Here is a 15,442-nt window from a genome sequence, read left to right on the forward strand (position 1 = left end):
ATGTTCTTCCATCAGGGTCTGCTTTGGTGCTGCCTCAAAAAAGCACCAACTTTGACTGCAACGGACAATCAGGACTGCCGTAAAAACCGTCAGTACCCCGCTACCCGCACTTGAAGACTTGCACGCTGCCAGAACTAAGACGCATGCAAAATCCTCTTGGAGCCTCCACATCCTGGTCACCACCTCTTCCAGCTCCTTCATGGATGCCAACTAAAAGCAGCAGACATTCCCACAGCTTCTTCCATCTTGCCATTAAAGTGACTCCGTAGTGTGTTTTTATGTCTCAAAAGTATTGTCAAAATGGCTGCCTACTGTCGTACTAGAGACAAATTCCTCGTGTGTTTTTTGGACATACTTGGCAAATAAAGATGATTCTGATCATGAAAAATGTGGGGTTGCAATTTTTTTTAAATCTGGCACACGATACTTGCGAGCCAAACAGTCTGGCTGTCAAATATGCAAACCTCCATTTTCCAGGTACTATAGAACATTCAACTTGAGGCGCTTTTATCTGATTGAGCTCCATGAATGAATCCGCTCTCAGTTTGATGCAGTTTTACACACGGCAGACAGCAATTTCGGGATAAACATTATTAAACCTTTCTGACAGTGTCCAACAAAACAAAACGTTCTTCTCTTCTTAAAGGCAGAATGTTCAATATGCCGTTTGCATTGGATTTCATTCATCCCAGATGTGGCCAGCAGATGACACAAATTGCCCCCCGTTGACCTGCTCTTCTTTTCTCCTGCTCATTTCCTGCCATGACTGGCTTTTCACATAAACTGCTATTTAATTAAAGTGAGTCTTCTTTTGGTTAAAAAGCTGAAAAGTTAGAACATCTCCTGATGTAGAGATAAAGGATGGAAATGCTCAGGAAGCCACGGAATGTCAGCCGGATGAATTCCTTTTGCCTCATTTTGCTGCTGGACTGCGTGCATGCGCGCGCGTCTGTGTTTTGGAATCTGTTGCTTCCCCGCATGGGAAAAAATGTTACTTATTGAACGTGGGAAGTCTGGACCACAAACAGTGTGAAAATATTACAAATGTGTGCAAAACATCCGACATCCATGTTGCCTTTATAGTTGTTGTGTTTTCTGCTTTTGGGCAATGCGAGGCCCTTGTTTGAGCTTAGTTCAACATCGGTTCACCATTTTTTTCCCCTTGAAGTGCGTCCAAATAGCTGAGCGGCTTTGAGGCGTGTGCGCGTACGCTTGCACCCTGCTGGAAGCGTACTGCGTTTGTTCCTCCCAAATGTTGCTGCCAGACTTCTTGAGGCATCAACCCGGACTGAATATCAAAAGATGTGAAGGATTCCAGTATATTGTTGTCAGCTCTACTTGTAAATCATTGCATTTCTGGCAGATGGGGTGGGCCCCGAGTCAAGGCAAACTTACTTCCAGAGCCAGTGAAGGTAAAAGGAGGGTGTTTTTTTTTTCTCCCCCCTCTGAGACAGCTCATGTCTCTCACCTTTAAATCTTCCAGCGCTTAAATGTCCAACAATAAACCATCTTTCAGCAGAAGGTTAACAGAAGGACACCTTCTTGCTTCTCCAAATATCCGAGCGCAAAGTCAAATGCAGCTGAATAATCTGGAAAGTCGTCAGCAAATCAGGTTGTGTAAATAAGCAAATGTTAGCTTGTCCGGGAAGAAAATGTGAAAAATGTTTGGAGTTGGACAGCGTAGGTGGGGGGGGGGGGAAATCGATTGTGTGTATGTGTGTGTGGTAAAACAACAGCAGGCAAATGTATGCGATGCTTAAGTTGTATATTTCAGTCTTTAAGCGGACACTCGCAGCCTGCACTAATATCATTTTGGTGAGCGCCTCACTATTGTTGTCTGGGGAAAAAAAGTACACCGAACAAACTGAACAACAAGGTTCATCAGTTGCACTGCAACATATGAATTCATTCATGTTTATTATCATAGCAATGTACAGCAATCATGTATGCTCTTAAAACAACAACTATTGAGACCTACCCATGTTGACATTATTTGCATACTTTTGCCAACATATCCTAAAATACATTTGCCCAGAATTGATCCCCCAGTGGAATTGTTTTCCAGCTTTTTTCAATCATACTTGCATTTATAAACCCACAGACGACAATGTAGGAATACTCCACATATGGTTACGTCACATTGTCTGTAGACCTCCCAAATGTTGTTTTCTTATTGCAAATGTATATGTATATGTATATGTATATGCAAATGTAATATTGCAATATTGGTGCTCAAAGTGCTAGAGGACTCTGCATCGTTTTGCACAATTGTAAAAAAAATTTTTTTTTAAATGTACCGGCATTACCAGATAACAAGCAACCCTTTATTGCTCAGGGACTGTTTTTTTTTTCTGTCTCCAAAGTGTTCTCCGCCAACGGGCTTTCTGTTGTCGTCCTCGAGCGGCTCCGACGACCGGAAACAAATTCCTTGTGTGTTTTTTGGACATACTTGCCAAATAAAGATGATTGTGATTGTGATTCCGTAGCCTTGATTAGCATCACATTTGGGGCGCATGTGGAACAGATCGGAAGAACAAGATGTTGTCCCTGTTTTGGGAAAATGGGGTTCAAATTATTCCGAGATTCATTTCATATTAAAGTCCAATACTAAATTTGTCCCTCCCAAATACACGTGACTTAGAGTTTTGTGCCTTTAGATACATACAATCGGCAGTTATATTCCACACATGTAGATGAGAAGGTGAAGCAAATTCGGTTTTTCTTAAAAATTCTGAAGTTGTTCTTAATGTTTTGTGTGAAAAAGAAAGTTGATCAAATATGTATTTCCCCCCCACTATTGCATTGCATTAAAACAAAGGGAGAAACAACGACTGTCTGTTATTTATATGAACTATTCTATGACTTTTGGGGAATGCCAAGAGTTCGGCCTGGAAAAGGTAAAAGACAAGAAGGAGGAGGGCTGCCGAGCGATCACAGGACCGAGAGCTTCTTTGGCTCCGCGGCCGTTCATGTGACATGCGTGACACTGGATTAGCCTGCGGGAACATTCCCAAGTCAGAGCCGCAAAGATCTGCGTGCGCGCGTGTCATTGAGAAGTGAGAGGAAGACAGGGAGATCACAATAAGGTTCTGTGTTCGCCCGCTCATCATATGATGCGGCCTGCCTTCACGCTTAAGTCAATCACACACAAGCGCGTTCGCTCGGACACAATAACAGACAACGCTGAAACATTTACCATCTACACGAACAGACTACTTTAACACACACATATACTATATATATATATATATATATACACACACACACATTGTATGGGTCATTGATATATCATTTGTTCAATTTTCTCGCATGCTGAAACAGGCGCGCTTAAAAGTCCCACTTTCAAAATGTTTTGGATGATTTCCAATTTTAGGCATTGATAGCAAAGGCAATCCCGATTGAAATGCACTTCTTTTTATAACTTTTTATAAAGACAAAAGTGCAGTAAAGACACCAACGGCTTGATAAAAAAAAAAAAATGGTGTGAGTTGCACAATTTGTTGCCCTTCGAACTCTGCACACACAAGTGCGGAAATGATCCAAGCTCCTCATTAAAGCCATTGCACCCTTGTCTTTGCACAATCGTAGTAACGGTAAAGACAAGCAATAGTTGCGCCACTTTCACAAATTCGTACATATTCATTCGTAGCTCAGAAATAGCTTTTATTTTGCTGTCTGCTATTGCGTGAATGCAAAATGGCTGCCTCATCACAGATCCCTCTGGCGTATTGCGACATCGGCATGAGGCGCTAACGCGAAAGACAACTTGAATGACAAAGAACCAAAATTGCATTGCTCTTAGTTTTCTTGGAAAAGCTCAATTAAGTCATCGAAAAATGTCAGTAGCATCTTCAGAAAAACATGTTGCAAACCATCCATGCGTCCATTTTCTGTCGCGCTTCGCCCCACGCGGGTCGCGGGCGTGCCGGAGCCTATCCCGGCTGTCATCGGGCAGGAGGCGGGGCACGCCCTGAACCGGTCGCCGGCCAATCGCAGGGCACATACGAACAAACAACCATTGGCACTCACATTCACACCTACGGGCAATTTAGAGTCGTCAATGAACCGAGCATGCATGTTTTTGGGATGTGGGAGGAAAGCGGAGCGCCCGGAGAAAAGCCACGCAGGCGCGGGGAGAACATGCAAACTCCACACAGGGGGGCGGGGGGGGGGGGCCGGGGATCGAACCCCGGTCCTCAGAACTGCGAGGCAGACGCTCTAACCGTGCCGCCATGTTGCAAATCACGAAAGTTTATTTCAGACACCTAACGGTCAAGACATTTTCGCAGCATGACCAATTTTATGAATTAGGAACTTTTGATGGATAACAACTGCCAATAATTCCAAAACTCGAATTGATTTTCAAAATGAAAATGAAGTGGACCATGTCCTTACCGTTATGAATCAAATGATATAAAAATGACCCGTATACAGCTACCCATACTATGTTTATTTGAAGAACTTTGACCACCTGTCCCATGCACTCAACGTCAATGAAGCAGATTGAAATGTGGAGATAAAACATGAACAAAACCTGAAAGAGTAGGCTCAATAATATCAAACACGATAATAAAACAGCTGAAAGTTCTTCACACCGTAATAGTACATCAGTAGTACAGTCAGAAGTTGAAAAGAAGCAACACAGTGGCACAAAGGTAACCTCACGCTGTCAATCCACGCAATGCTGTCGTTGTCGTCACCCGGGCTGAGAGCCAGAAAAGTCACGTCCGCCTAAAAAAAAAAGGCAAAAAAAAGGATTCATCCACACAACCTCTCCAAGTAGACCTTCCGTAAGCAGTGCTCCCCCTTATGGTACTTGCTTTCTTTTGTCGGGGTCCGAGGGACAATGAACCGAGACTGCGATGCAATAATCAAATGCGATTGGTGTCGTCAGAGGAACCTCCGACAACATACCGTGTACTAGTGTACCGTGCGGACATCTCGTACTTGCACTTTCTTTGTTTTGAGCTCAAACCCCCACCGGCGTGTTTTTTTTCTTCTCTCGGTTTCAGTGAGGTCCTTATACAACACGTCGTCGTCGTCCTCGAATTGCTTCGGTGGAGCGTTACGTGCGCGACCTACTCGCTTTGAGCGATAACGATTTTGCCGTCTTCAGAGCTGACGGCTCTTGTGCTTTCGTGAGTTTAATTAAGCTGATTCGGAGTCTGAAGACTTCCTGCGATGTTGCGGATGAACCTGGGCCTCGTCGGCTGGTACAAACCTTGTCGTTCTTCTGACCTGGTTTTTGGGAGTAGCTTCCGAAATTCAGGCCGTGGTGGACTTGTTGGTCACGCGAGAGTTGCTCTGGTCGGAAGCTCTTTCGGTCACCTTCAGCTTGACGCACGACTGCTTGTCGTCCGTCATCGGCATCTCCGCTGGAAGGCACCAGCAGCACAGGCAGGACTGCAGGGAGTCAGATTGGGAGAAGATAAGTAACCTTCAGTGGATATCAAAAGTCTACACACCCTTGTCCAAACGGCGTGCTTTTTGTGATGTAAAAAAAAAACAAAAAACAAAAAAGAGACCAATAAAAATCACTTCAAAAGTTTTTCAACGATGAATGTGACCTAGGACCCGTACAGTTCCATGGAATCTTTTTTTCTCTCCATCGCTTCGAGAGGGAAAGGCAACATAAAGCAGTGAAATAATGCAGTTTCGCAAGTGTGCACACCCTCTTATAGCTGGATGTGGCTGTGTTCAGAAGGAAAAGGGAGTCAGCACACATCTGCCACCGTTTAAAGCACCCCGACATTTTCAGACGCTCTAGTAGGCTTTTCCAGACAGCCTGAAGATTTTGCACCAACACCGACTGCTCCTTGGAACTGTTCCTAATTCAGCTGAAGAAAAGCAGGCCAAAGCATGACGCCGCCACCACCGAACTTCACCGCACTTCACTTGTCTGATTGTGGTGATGTGCGGCCAAGTGCCGTGTTTGTGCCAAAACGTACTGGATCTTTTAGAATCGAGGCTCAAAAGTTAGCCTTGGTTTAATCGGACCATGGAACATTTTTATATCACAAAAAGGGGACATTTGAACAGGGCTGTGTTGACTATTTTGCGATGAAGCTTTGGCTTACCCTGAAGCAATTTTTGAATCGCTTGCTGACCATGTAGAGGGCGATGGGGTTGATGCAGGAGTTGACAGACGCCATGTTGATGCCAATGTAGTCTAAGACTAAAAAGAAGCTGCAAAATGCGGAGATGACTTGTATGATGAATCCCGCACTTGACTTTCGTGTGGTCATCACGTACCTGAGCAGCTCGCAGCGGTTCGGATCTTTCTCGTTGTAGATGGTGAGTTTTAGAATGCGGCTGAGGTGGAGGGGGAGCCAGCACAGAGCGAAGACCAGAACCAGACAGAACACAGTCTTTGCAACCTCCCGTCGCTGCTCACAAAAACAAGATGTTTTTCTTTTGGGGAGTCCCATGATGACTTCTGGCTCACAAAGCGCATTTTGATCAAAAAGATTTACGAGAGTGGAAGTCTCGTGTTCGGCTGGAATGAAGTACAACGGCATAATTATCTAAAGAGGGCACATTCTCCGGTCTGGTTTCCGCTTTGGAGCGAAGAAAGTCTTATTTGGGTCATTTTGTGTTTTTTACCGTTGCGTGAAGTAAAAAAAAAAAAAAAACCAAAAAAAGGACATTTTGGTGCCAAACCCACTCGGGATGACTTCTTTTCCTCGAGTGACCGCAAAGAAACTTCGATCATTTTAAAAAAGATATATTATTTTTAATGGGATTCGGAGAAACTTTATCTGAGTGGTTCAAACCAGCGGTGTCCAACGTACGGCCCGCCGGTCAAAACCGGCCCACGATGGAGTACAATCTGGCCCGCGGAATCAAATTGAAAGTGAAGAAAAACGCATAGGACATTGTGGTGATGGGGACTAAGGATCATTTGAGAATTATTATGCTCGTGTAGAAAATGGAATGGTAAAAATACTCAGGTCTTCATGAGTTGATTTAATTGTAAAGCATAAAACTATATTTTTCAGTTCCTGTACCTGTGACTAAAGGTTTTGCACCTTAAAACACAATCACTGTGATCGGGGATTATGCACACGTCGAGGACAAACTGAAACAACTTTGTCTCAAGAAATCTGACATGGACTTGTAAAATAATCATAACAATAATAATAATTGTAGCGAGTACAATCATGTTGCCAGGACGAATTTCCATCGCAGAGGTTTGCAGTTTGCATCGACAGTCAAATAAATCCACGCAATCGCGCCAATTCTTTCCTCTGCACCCAGCGGGCAGTTGAAAAGAATCCCACGCGAACGTATGCAATGAACAAACCTGTTTGAGGTGGTCACTGAGAGCAATTTGAACGCCGTTCTTCTTCCTCAGCATCTCACAGGTCATCAGAGTGTAGAAAATGGCAGTGCAGGCCAACGGCAGGCAGAAATATGCACTGAACAGCCACCAGTCCTTCACCGCTTTATAAAACTACGGAGAATCACACGGAGAGTCAGCAGCGCATTCCAAAAGAACTTGTGATGCCAGGAATAAATGATCAGCAAGCCTTTGTGACCTGGGTGTGTGTCAAATACACACTCCCTTTACGCAAAACATTTCACTTCGGTATTTGAATAGCAATGGATGACATGAAGCTCGATTTACATTTCGGTATTTTGCGCCGCAAATGAAAGCGATTGCTCCCGCGATACACGTTTTCACGTTACCTCGGCCCGACCTGGAAACTGTCGCCGCGGCAGTGCGTGTGCTTGGCTTAGGTGACATCGTCATATATTTGTGGCGTGTCTGACAAAGTGTTGTTGTGCGCGTGCACGTGCAGGTCAGCAGTATGTGTGCAGCTGTGCCAGCTCCAAGTACTGGAGACAAATTCCTTGGGTGTTTTTGGACGCAGTGACAAATCAAGACGATTCCGATTCCGATTCTGAACAGAGTTTGTGAAGCTCCGTGTATTATGGCTTACCCTCATAAGGTCTGTTTTCTGCATGGGGTGCAACAAACAGATCCTCAAGTGCTCTCCTTTGTAGTCCATGGTGATCATGTCAAAAGCCACGGCCTCGGGCGCAGCCAGCACGACGGATAATATCCAGATGAGTGCAATTTCGATAGCCATCCACTTGGGAACGCCGATCCCTTTGATTCGGCTCCACGAGGTCACGGCGCGATACCTGACGGATCCGGCGCATCACATGAGTTGGGCGGCTAACTAACAAATAACAAGAACAACTCGTGTGGGGTATCTTTGGATCGAATCTCTACATGTGCAATACATGCAGTTTTAGTTGCGCAACACGTACAACGTTGCTGTTCCCTCTTTGCTAAGCTACCTGTGAACTGCTCTGATTGAGTTATAAAAATCTTGTCATCTGACCCTAACATGAAACTCCTCCACTAGATGTTTGCCTTCCGTGATGATGCACGTGCGCAGTAATGCTCATTCGGGCCTTCCGTGATCTAACCGACGTAAGCTGGGGCTAGTGGCCGTTAGCAACGGAGCCCAAAAGTTTGAGCATTTCCCCAAAAATACTCGAGGAAAGTGACGCAAACCTTGCTAGACGCAATTTGCCTTTCATAGCAGCGCAACAGTGAAAGTCGAGCCTCTAAACAGCCAGCACGTTGCGACCGATTCGATTACTGACCGACAGGGACGGTCATCTCTGTCGGCTATTTGCCGAGTTTGCCGCTAGTGAAGCAACTTGCTTAAAGCTGTAAAAATTAACATTAGCTTAAGGCTAACGATGACGATTTCATTAGCCTTAGCACACAGCAACCTGGCTAAGCGCCGTGCCTACGTGGCGGCCATGTTGGTGGGGGTAACGTTCCCATCAAAGGGGCATTGAACATCATCAGAACTTACTCATTTCTCAACCGAATTTCTTGAGGTTTAAATATATATATATATATTTTTTTTTTTTGTCAACAGCAAAGCATATGCTAACACAGAACATTTGAAAAGAGCCCCAAAATATTCTCACTGACATTTCAGTTATTCCCAGTCCCCCTTTTTGTGATTGAACGTGATTGTGCATAGTTTTTGGTTTCATTTAGTGCACCGAACATATACAGCTACAAATGCTGAAGGCCATAGTATTGCCTTCTTTATCTTATCATCTTCTTAAACATCATAAAACATGTCAGGAATGCTGGTACAAGCGGTGAAGTTTATTAAAAGTTAAGTATACTATTATCGTAATGATTTTCCTTTTTAGTTTGCACATACAGCAAACACTTCGAGCTGGAAGTTAATGATGGCTGTATAACAGCAGCTTGAGCTACAAGTTGCATTTGATCGGATTAGTCAACTCATTGCCAAAATAAATCGGTGACTAGTCGATTATCCAAATCATCATTTGCGTCAGTCCTAATTTGGGTTGGGAAAAAATATGCATTTTTTTGCGGCTAGGAAAAAAGTTGAGCGGCTCCGAACTCTCAGCGGCTGGTGCGTTGCAAGTAAAATTTGCCAAGTGCACAAAAGTCCATCAACCTAATAATAATTCACATCCAGTAATCCGTGTACAAATTATGCATTTACAGGGGAGTCAGAGGTGCAATGTCAGAGTTCACTACCTGGACAAGGTTCCCCCTCAGCACTGATGCATGCAGCACAAGGAAATGAAAATAGAGGCTCACGTGAGAAGCGGGACGAAGGGGGTACGCGAGGTGGCGCGTGTTTGAGAGGTGGGCTTGCCTGTCAATACTCAGCGCACACAGACTCAGCACTGTGATCCCCACTGAGGCTTTCTGGACAAATGGCACCAGCTTGCACAGAGCCACCCCGAAGGGCCAATCCTCTGCGAGGAGCTGCGGGGAGAGAGTTCAAGGGTCAGAGTTCAACCACGGGAGGAACTAAAGCCGAGTCTTCCGCTCTGTGTTGTTCTTCCCAGCTCCAGGCACTGCAGACTCCACACGCGTGGGAGCCTCATTGTGCTCAGGTGTCGGACCCCTCGAAAAACACGGCCATGTTTTTTGTCAGACGTTTGTGAGGTACAGTAAGCCTGGGACTGGAGTGGCAGCTCGATTCGTGACCTCCCCCCCCCCCTTCACTTAAATAAACACTTTTCCCCATGGAAAACAGAAACACGCACGCACATTCAAAATATTCAAACTATTCGCCTAATAACATGCCGGAGACAAAATGGGAAATGAAGGGGCTCAGGAAGCAGTGGAAATAATAACATTAAGAAAAGCTATGCAGAATCCCCCTTCAGGTTTGGAAATGGGCGCACTTGTCATGCCAGTGTAAATCTTTAAAAGTGTCCAAAGGATTTGCAGCACAGAAAGCACCAAAAAAGAACGTTGACTTTTGAACAGTTTTATCTTCATAATTTTGTACTTTTTCTGGACCATTCCGGGTTGTCGCATGAAGTGATATTGTCTAAATTTGGTCACATTTGTCATTATGTCAACACGCGATCATGTTTTCCACATGCTGTGCACATATAATGTAATAAACACATTTTTATCATGTATTTACATTTCATCATGTTTTGTAATCAGTTTATATGTGGTTAATTGCCAAGTAATGATCCATGGTTTTCATCCACTTTTCTTTTTTGGAGGAAACATCCAAGGGTCGAGTTGATGCATTCATTCGAAATGAAGAAAAGTCATCAAAATGTCACCAAATAAAATAGACTCCTATTACATTTTCACCAAGAGTCACGTGCAATTGTAACCAAGTACTTTTCATCGGCCCAACACTGAAATCTAAGTATGTATTCGCATCAGATAATAATAATCTCTACGGGAGTAATGTAGTAGTAGTTGAAATTGGAATTGACATTCGGGCTCACCTTGTAAACGTTTATGGGAATGCCAATGACGATGTGTAGCAGGTCTCCAAGAGCCAGGCTGGCGATGAGGATGTTTGGCCCGTTGCGCATGTATTTATTGTTATAGATGATCCGTAAAAGTGTGGAGTTTCCAATGATGCCCACCACAAACACGAGGCAAGACACCACCGTGTTGATGTATTTGAATGTGTCACGGATTTCTGTGGGCGCACTGCACATGGGGGGCAATCGACGGCGTGGCGTGCTGATGTTGGGCCGCACTGGACCCTGCACGTCCCGCTCGACGAGCCCACGTCTTTGTGTGGCAGTAAGAGGGTCGGGGGGCATTTGTTTTTGGGGTTCCAGCTGCCCGCTGGCTGTTAGCAAATGAAGGCCCAGCAGGAGGAAGCCCAAATAGTAAAAGCTCTTCTTCATCCTGGCGTTTGATTGGCTATTTGACGTGAATGCCTAAAAGTGAGAAAGAACAGCGACTTCAACAGATGGTGCACACTTCAGCTCCTATTCTTCATTCATCCTGCATGAACAAAGTCAAGAACTGCAGTTGGTGGAGTGATTGTTTATGTAAGAAGTGCAGCGGTATTGTTTTTAGACCTACATTCACAGTTCACATTCATTGGGGCCAGTATATACAATATTAGGACAAATATACTATAAACCAATTGCCCACACACAAATTACACAAATTAGACCACCGTGATGCATAATTAATTACTCAAACGTTAGCGTTGTTTCTTCATGCAGCAGAATGGGGAGGCTGTTTTACCAAAATTGTATTTGGAATGCTGAAGTATAATGATGATTGTTATTTGTGAATTCTTTTAAAAAATAATAACAATTGTAAAGCATTTTATTTCTTGAATCTTTATTCAGATGATGTTTATTTACTTGCATTCCTAGATTTTCTCTTTCTTTTTTTTTTTTAGTAATTAGATGTACAGTGAGTGAGTCGGCTCAAATTTGGGTATGAAAGGCTGAATTTAGTTAGAAATTATCCTCTTCTATTTAAAAAGTTAAAACGTTGAGAGGCCTGTATTAAAGCAGGTTGATGCTGAATAGGATCGGTATGACAGATGGCTTAACAAATTGTTTAAGAAAAACATGCATATAAAATAAACAGTTGAACACGTCTAATAGTCCCGTCCCAACCAGTCCTGTCCCATCCCGAACCGTGCCGTCCTGTACCGTCCCATTCCGTCCCATCCTGTTCCGTCCTGTCTTTTCCCATCCTGTTCCTACCCGTCCTGTCCTGACCCGTGCTGTACTCTCCTGTCTTGACCCATCCTGTCTTCTCCCGTCCTGTTACGACCCGTCCCGTCCTGTCACATCTCAACCCATTCTGTCCGTCCTGTCCGGACTCGACCCGTACTGTCTTGTCCCGTTCTGTTCTGACCTGTCCCGTCCTATTCCGACCCATCCTGTCCCATCTCCACCTATCCTGTCCATCCTGTTCTGACCCGTCCTGTCCCATCCTTCTCTGACCCGTCCTTTTCCAACCCGTTCCGTACTGAATCGACCTGTCCTGTTCTGCACCGACCCGTCCTGTCTGGACTCAACCCGTCCTGTCTTGTCCCGTCCTGTTCTGACCAGTCCCGTCCTGTTCTGACCGGTCCTGTCCTGTTCTGACCGGTTCAGTCCTGTTCCGACCCGTCCCGTCATGTCCCATCTCAACCCATCCTGTCCGTCTTGTTCTGACCCGTCCGGACCCGTCCTTTTCTGACCCGTCCGGACCCGTCCTTTTCTGACACGTCCTTTTCCAACCCGTCCCGTACTGAATCGACCTGTCCTATTCTGCCCGACTCGTCCTGTCCGGACTCAACCCGTCCTGTCTTGTCCCGTCCTGTTCTGACCAGTCCAGTCCTGTTCTGATCGGTCCCGTCCTGTTCTTACCGGTTCCGTCCTGTTCCGACCCATCCCGTCGCGTCCCATCGCAACCCATCCTGTCCGTCTTGTTCTGACCCGTCCTGTCCTGTTTGCTAGTAGTTGTGTTCTATGTCACAGGGTGTCACACTGCCTTTCCTCTACATATAAGAACCTGACTCCGATGTAACGTTATTGTAGTCATATACTGTGTTATTCTGCTATTATTCTCTGTTGCTGCTTGTCTTTTTTTCATTTTTGCACTGTACTCTTTTCTTTGTCTGTCCCCTGACAACCCTTGTTGTGTCTGACTGAGTTTCCAATATTGATCACAATGCAAACAACCACAAAGGGCCTCTTTCTAATTCCCCTGTTGCACAGAAAAACTTCCAGCATAAAAAGGCAGAAAGAACCTCCATTTTGCATGGCCAAACAGCTGAACAGGTTATCAAAAGCAAAACCACACACAAAATGTCATTACTTAGGACACCCCTGGCAATTAGCAAAGCTCCGACTTACTTTGTTCCTTGCTGAAGTAGAAACGATCCACAATCCGAACTTCTCAGTTCAAATGTCCCCGCTGTCCTGTCACAGCGGAGATGAATTCCTGAAATCTGAGGGAGGCCGTCGGTGAAGCGACAGCTCGGTCATCTCCGACAGCAGCTTGCCTCGTCAGGCGGGATTCAAGCTCCGGATCTGTTCCCCAGAAGCGCTCTCATCCTCTTCCGTCCACTTAATGGCTGAGCCTGCGTGTGCTCAGTCAGCTGGCTGGATCTTGGCTCCTCAACCACTCCTCATTTGATCTCGAGGAGGCGTGGAGGAAGGCAGAGGAAGGACAACTGCTAGTTGCCCTTTTCACAGGAAAAGAGTACAATCCAAATTCAAATATAGGGAATTGTTTTTTGTGTTTAAATCTTCAAAACCTTTGTTGTTACCTCCACTAAGTGTGAAAGTGCCCAATGGAGAGGTGTTTTTTTGTTTTTGGGGGGATAATGGTGTGTCGGGTTTGTTTATCTGTTAGCAAGAATAACAAACAACTAATTCTTTGCACATACAGGAAGATGTTTCCCCTGCGATCAGCTCTACCGTCCGTGGGAGCCTGATGTCGTCGAACGACACCGATGGTTTCACGTACAGCGTGCTCAAACAACACAAATAAAGACTTTGAGATAAGTGGCTGGAGCGAAAGCATAGACCATCATCATCTGGTAGATTCGAAAGAAGAAGGAAAATAATTGCCAAGTTATTTACTTGCTTGTAATGCTCGACCATAACATAAGACAAGTCACACAACCAGATGCACATTTAGTTACACAATATTCAACAAACAGATCTTCAAAATGGTAAAGTACAAAAATCTAAAAAAAAATAATGAGAATCTATTTTAGCAGGGGCCTGTTAGTAAGGTAACTCTTTTTTTTTTGGTCTGATTGTGTTCTCTTCAGGTCACCCCACAGATTTTTACTTGGATCTCATTCTCAGCTCTGAGAGCGAAGTTGTTTTGCTCCTTTGGCTGAATGCGTTCGATTTGTCGTACCATCTTATTTGATGAAAAAAATGTTTTGCGCCAAAATTGACAGGTATTTGGAACAATTCATAAATCTCCCTGTCTTGACGAAACCACCAGTTCCATCTAAGGGGGGAAAAATAAAGAAAGAAATAAATAAAAACAGCTCCAACTATCATGCTGCCAGTACAAAGGCTTTATTGTGAGTGCAAAATACTTCCAAGGTCTGTGAAAACTTGGATTTGGCAGTTTTTAAATGAAGTGTAGCCTTTTTAGAGCAAACTATATAATCGAATGTATTTAGTATTCATCAATAATTTGCATTCTTCATAAGGGGTGTGACAAGAATGAAACGTTTCGTAGGGATGCAGGGTATAAAAAGGCGAACCAGATCTAGTAGGTTGTAGTGATGTAGTCATTCAATTGCAAAATTCATGTGTACTAGTGAGTACCTATGTAATATAGATGCTCTCTCATATAATGATAGTAACAGTTTCTGAGTAAGCAAATGATGTGTAAAAGAGCTTGTACACATATCCATATACAAACTTAAAAAAAGTATCGGAAAGTACACGCGAATAAAAGTACATTGGGAAAATGTCACTTCAATAACATTGTTGATCCAAATCCAAGTTTAGGAAAGTCATTATTTGGGAGAAGTCTGACTCGTGTCTTTTTTGCATGATGATTATTCTTTTTTTTTTTTGGTCTGCTTTTTTATTACATGGCCCTCGCAAGAGAAATTAGAATCAAAATAGAATATAAATGTTGTATCGCTGCTGTACATCCTGGGTCATAGCCTTTGCCAAAGTCGTGTTCTTTCTTTGAGAGTAAGCAGCTTTCCAGAAGACAAAAGCCATCACTGATATCAAACAACAACACAAACAACCATTCCCGCGCACATGTACACTTCCGGCAATTTAGTCTTCAACGAAGCAAGCGCGCACGTCTTTTTTTCTTTTTTATCCACTCGAGCACGGCGCCATCACGTCGATTCAAACCCAGAGCCTTCGGCTATTCTTGCGACGTCGAAACCCCGACGATGTCGAATCGCCGGCCAGTCTCGCGTCCAGGCCCGACCCCGTTTAACTTCAGGTCAGGTGTTGAGAGAGGAGGACGGCGCTAAGCCAAATACCGTCGATCCGAAAATATTCCCTCTGTGATTCCACGGCGGTGAAAAGTGTTGCTCCACCTTGGAACTGCACGCAGATGCTTCACATTACCCGTTAAGCGCCTCAGTGAAACGTTACAATTTCAGCATGTGCTCGAATATTTGAGTCGATGAGCCTTGTGAGCTGGCCTTCA

The 15,442-nt window shown here is 44.4% G+C and overlaps 1 protein-coding gene across 2 annotated transcripts; it reads right to left on the reverse strand.

Moving 5' to 3' along the window:
* Positions 1-1,881: 1,881 nt before the first annotated feature.
* Positions 1,882-13,478, reverse strand: ednrba (endothelin receptor Ba). Of its 2 annotated transcripts, none has more exons than XM_061796891.1 (9): positions 13,150-13,478; positions 10,774-11,220; positions 9,669-9,781; positions 7,944-8,148; positions 7,304-7,453; positions 6,253-6,386; positions 6,078-6,186; positions 5,239-5,403; positions 1,882-4,731 (listed from the first exon to the last, which is right to left on the reverse strand). In XM_061796891.1, the coding sequence occupies exons 2-8, from the start codon at positions 11,185-11,187 to the stop codon at positions 5,266-5,268; spliced, it is 1,263 nt and encodes a 420-aa protein (XP_061652875.1). In that variant the 5' UTR covers positions 11,188-11,220; positions 13,150-13,478; the 3' UTR covers positions 1,882-4,731; positions 5,239-5,265. The 2 variants fall into 2 exon arrangements, with proteins under 2 accessions (XP_061652875.1, XP_061652874.1); XM_061796890.1 differs by having other exon boundaries at positions 5,222-5,403; positions 13,150-13,472.
* Between the last annotated feature and the right edge of the window lie 1,964 nt (positions 13,479-15,442).

This window comes from Phyllopteryx taeniolatus, chromosome 14 (genome assembly GCF_024500385.1).
Source record: "Phyllopteryx taeniolatus isolate TA_2022b chromosome 14, UOR_Ptae_1.2, whole genome shotgun sequence".
NCBI lineage: Eukaryota > Metazoa > Chordata > Actinopteri > Syngnathiformes > Syngnathidae > Phyllopteryx > Phyllopteryx taeniolatus.

What these genes read in the sequence shown, in the direction of transcription:
- ednrba (XM_061796891.1), bottom strand. Translation starts at nt 11,187, where the DNA reads ATGAAGAAGAGCTTTTACTATTTGGGCTTCCTCCTGCTGGGCCTTCAT. An exon ending in AGAAAACAGACCTTATGAGG is followed by an intron (nt 7,454 to 7,943) that starts GTAAGCCATAAT and finishes GATTCTCCGTAG; the next exon opens with TTTTATAAAGCGGTGAAGGA. An exon ending in TCAGTGACCACCTCAAACAG is followed by an intron (nt 6,387 to 7,303) that starts GTTTGTTCATTG and finishes TTTTGTGAGCAG; the next exon opens with CGACGGGAGGTTGCAAAGAC.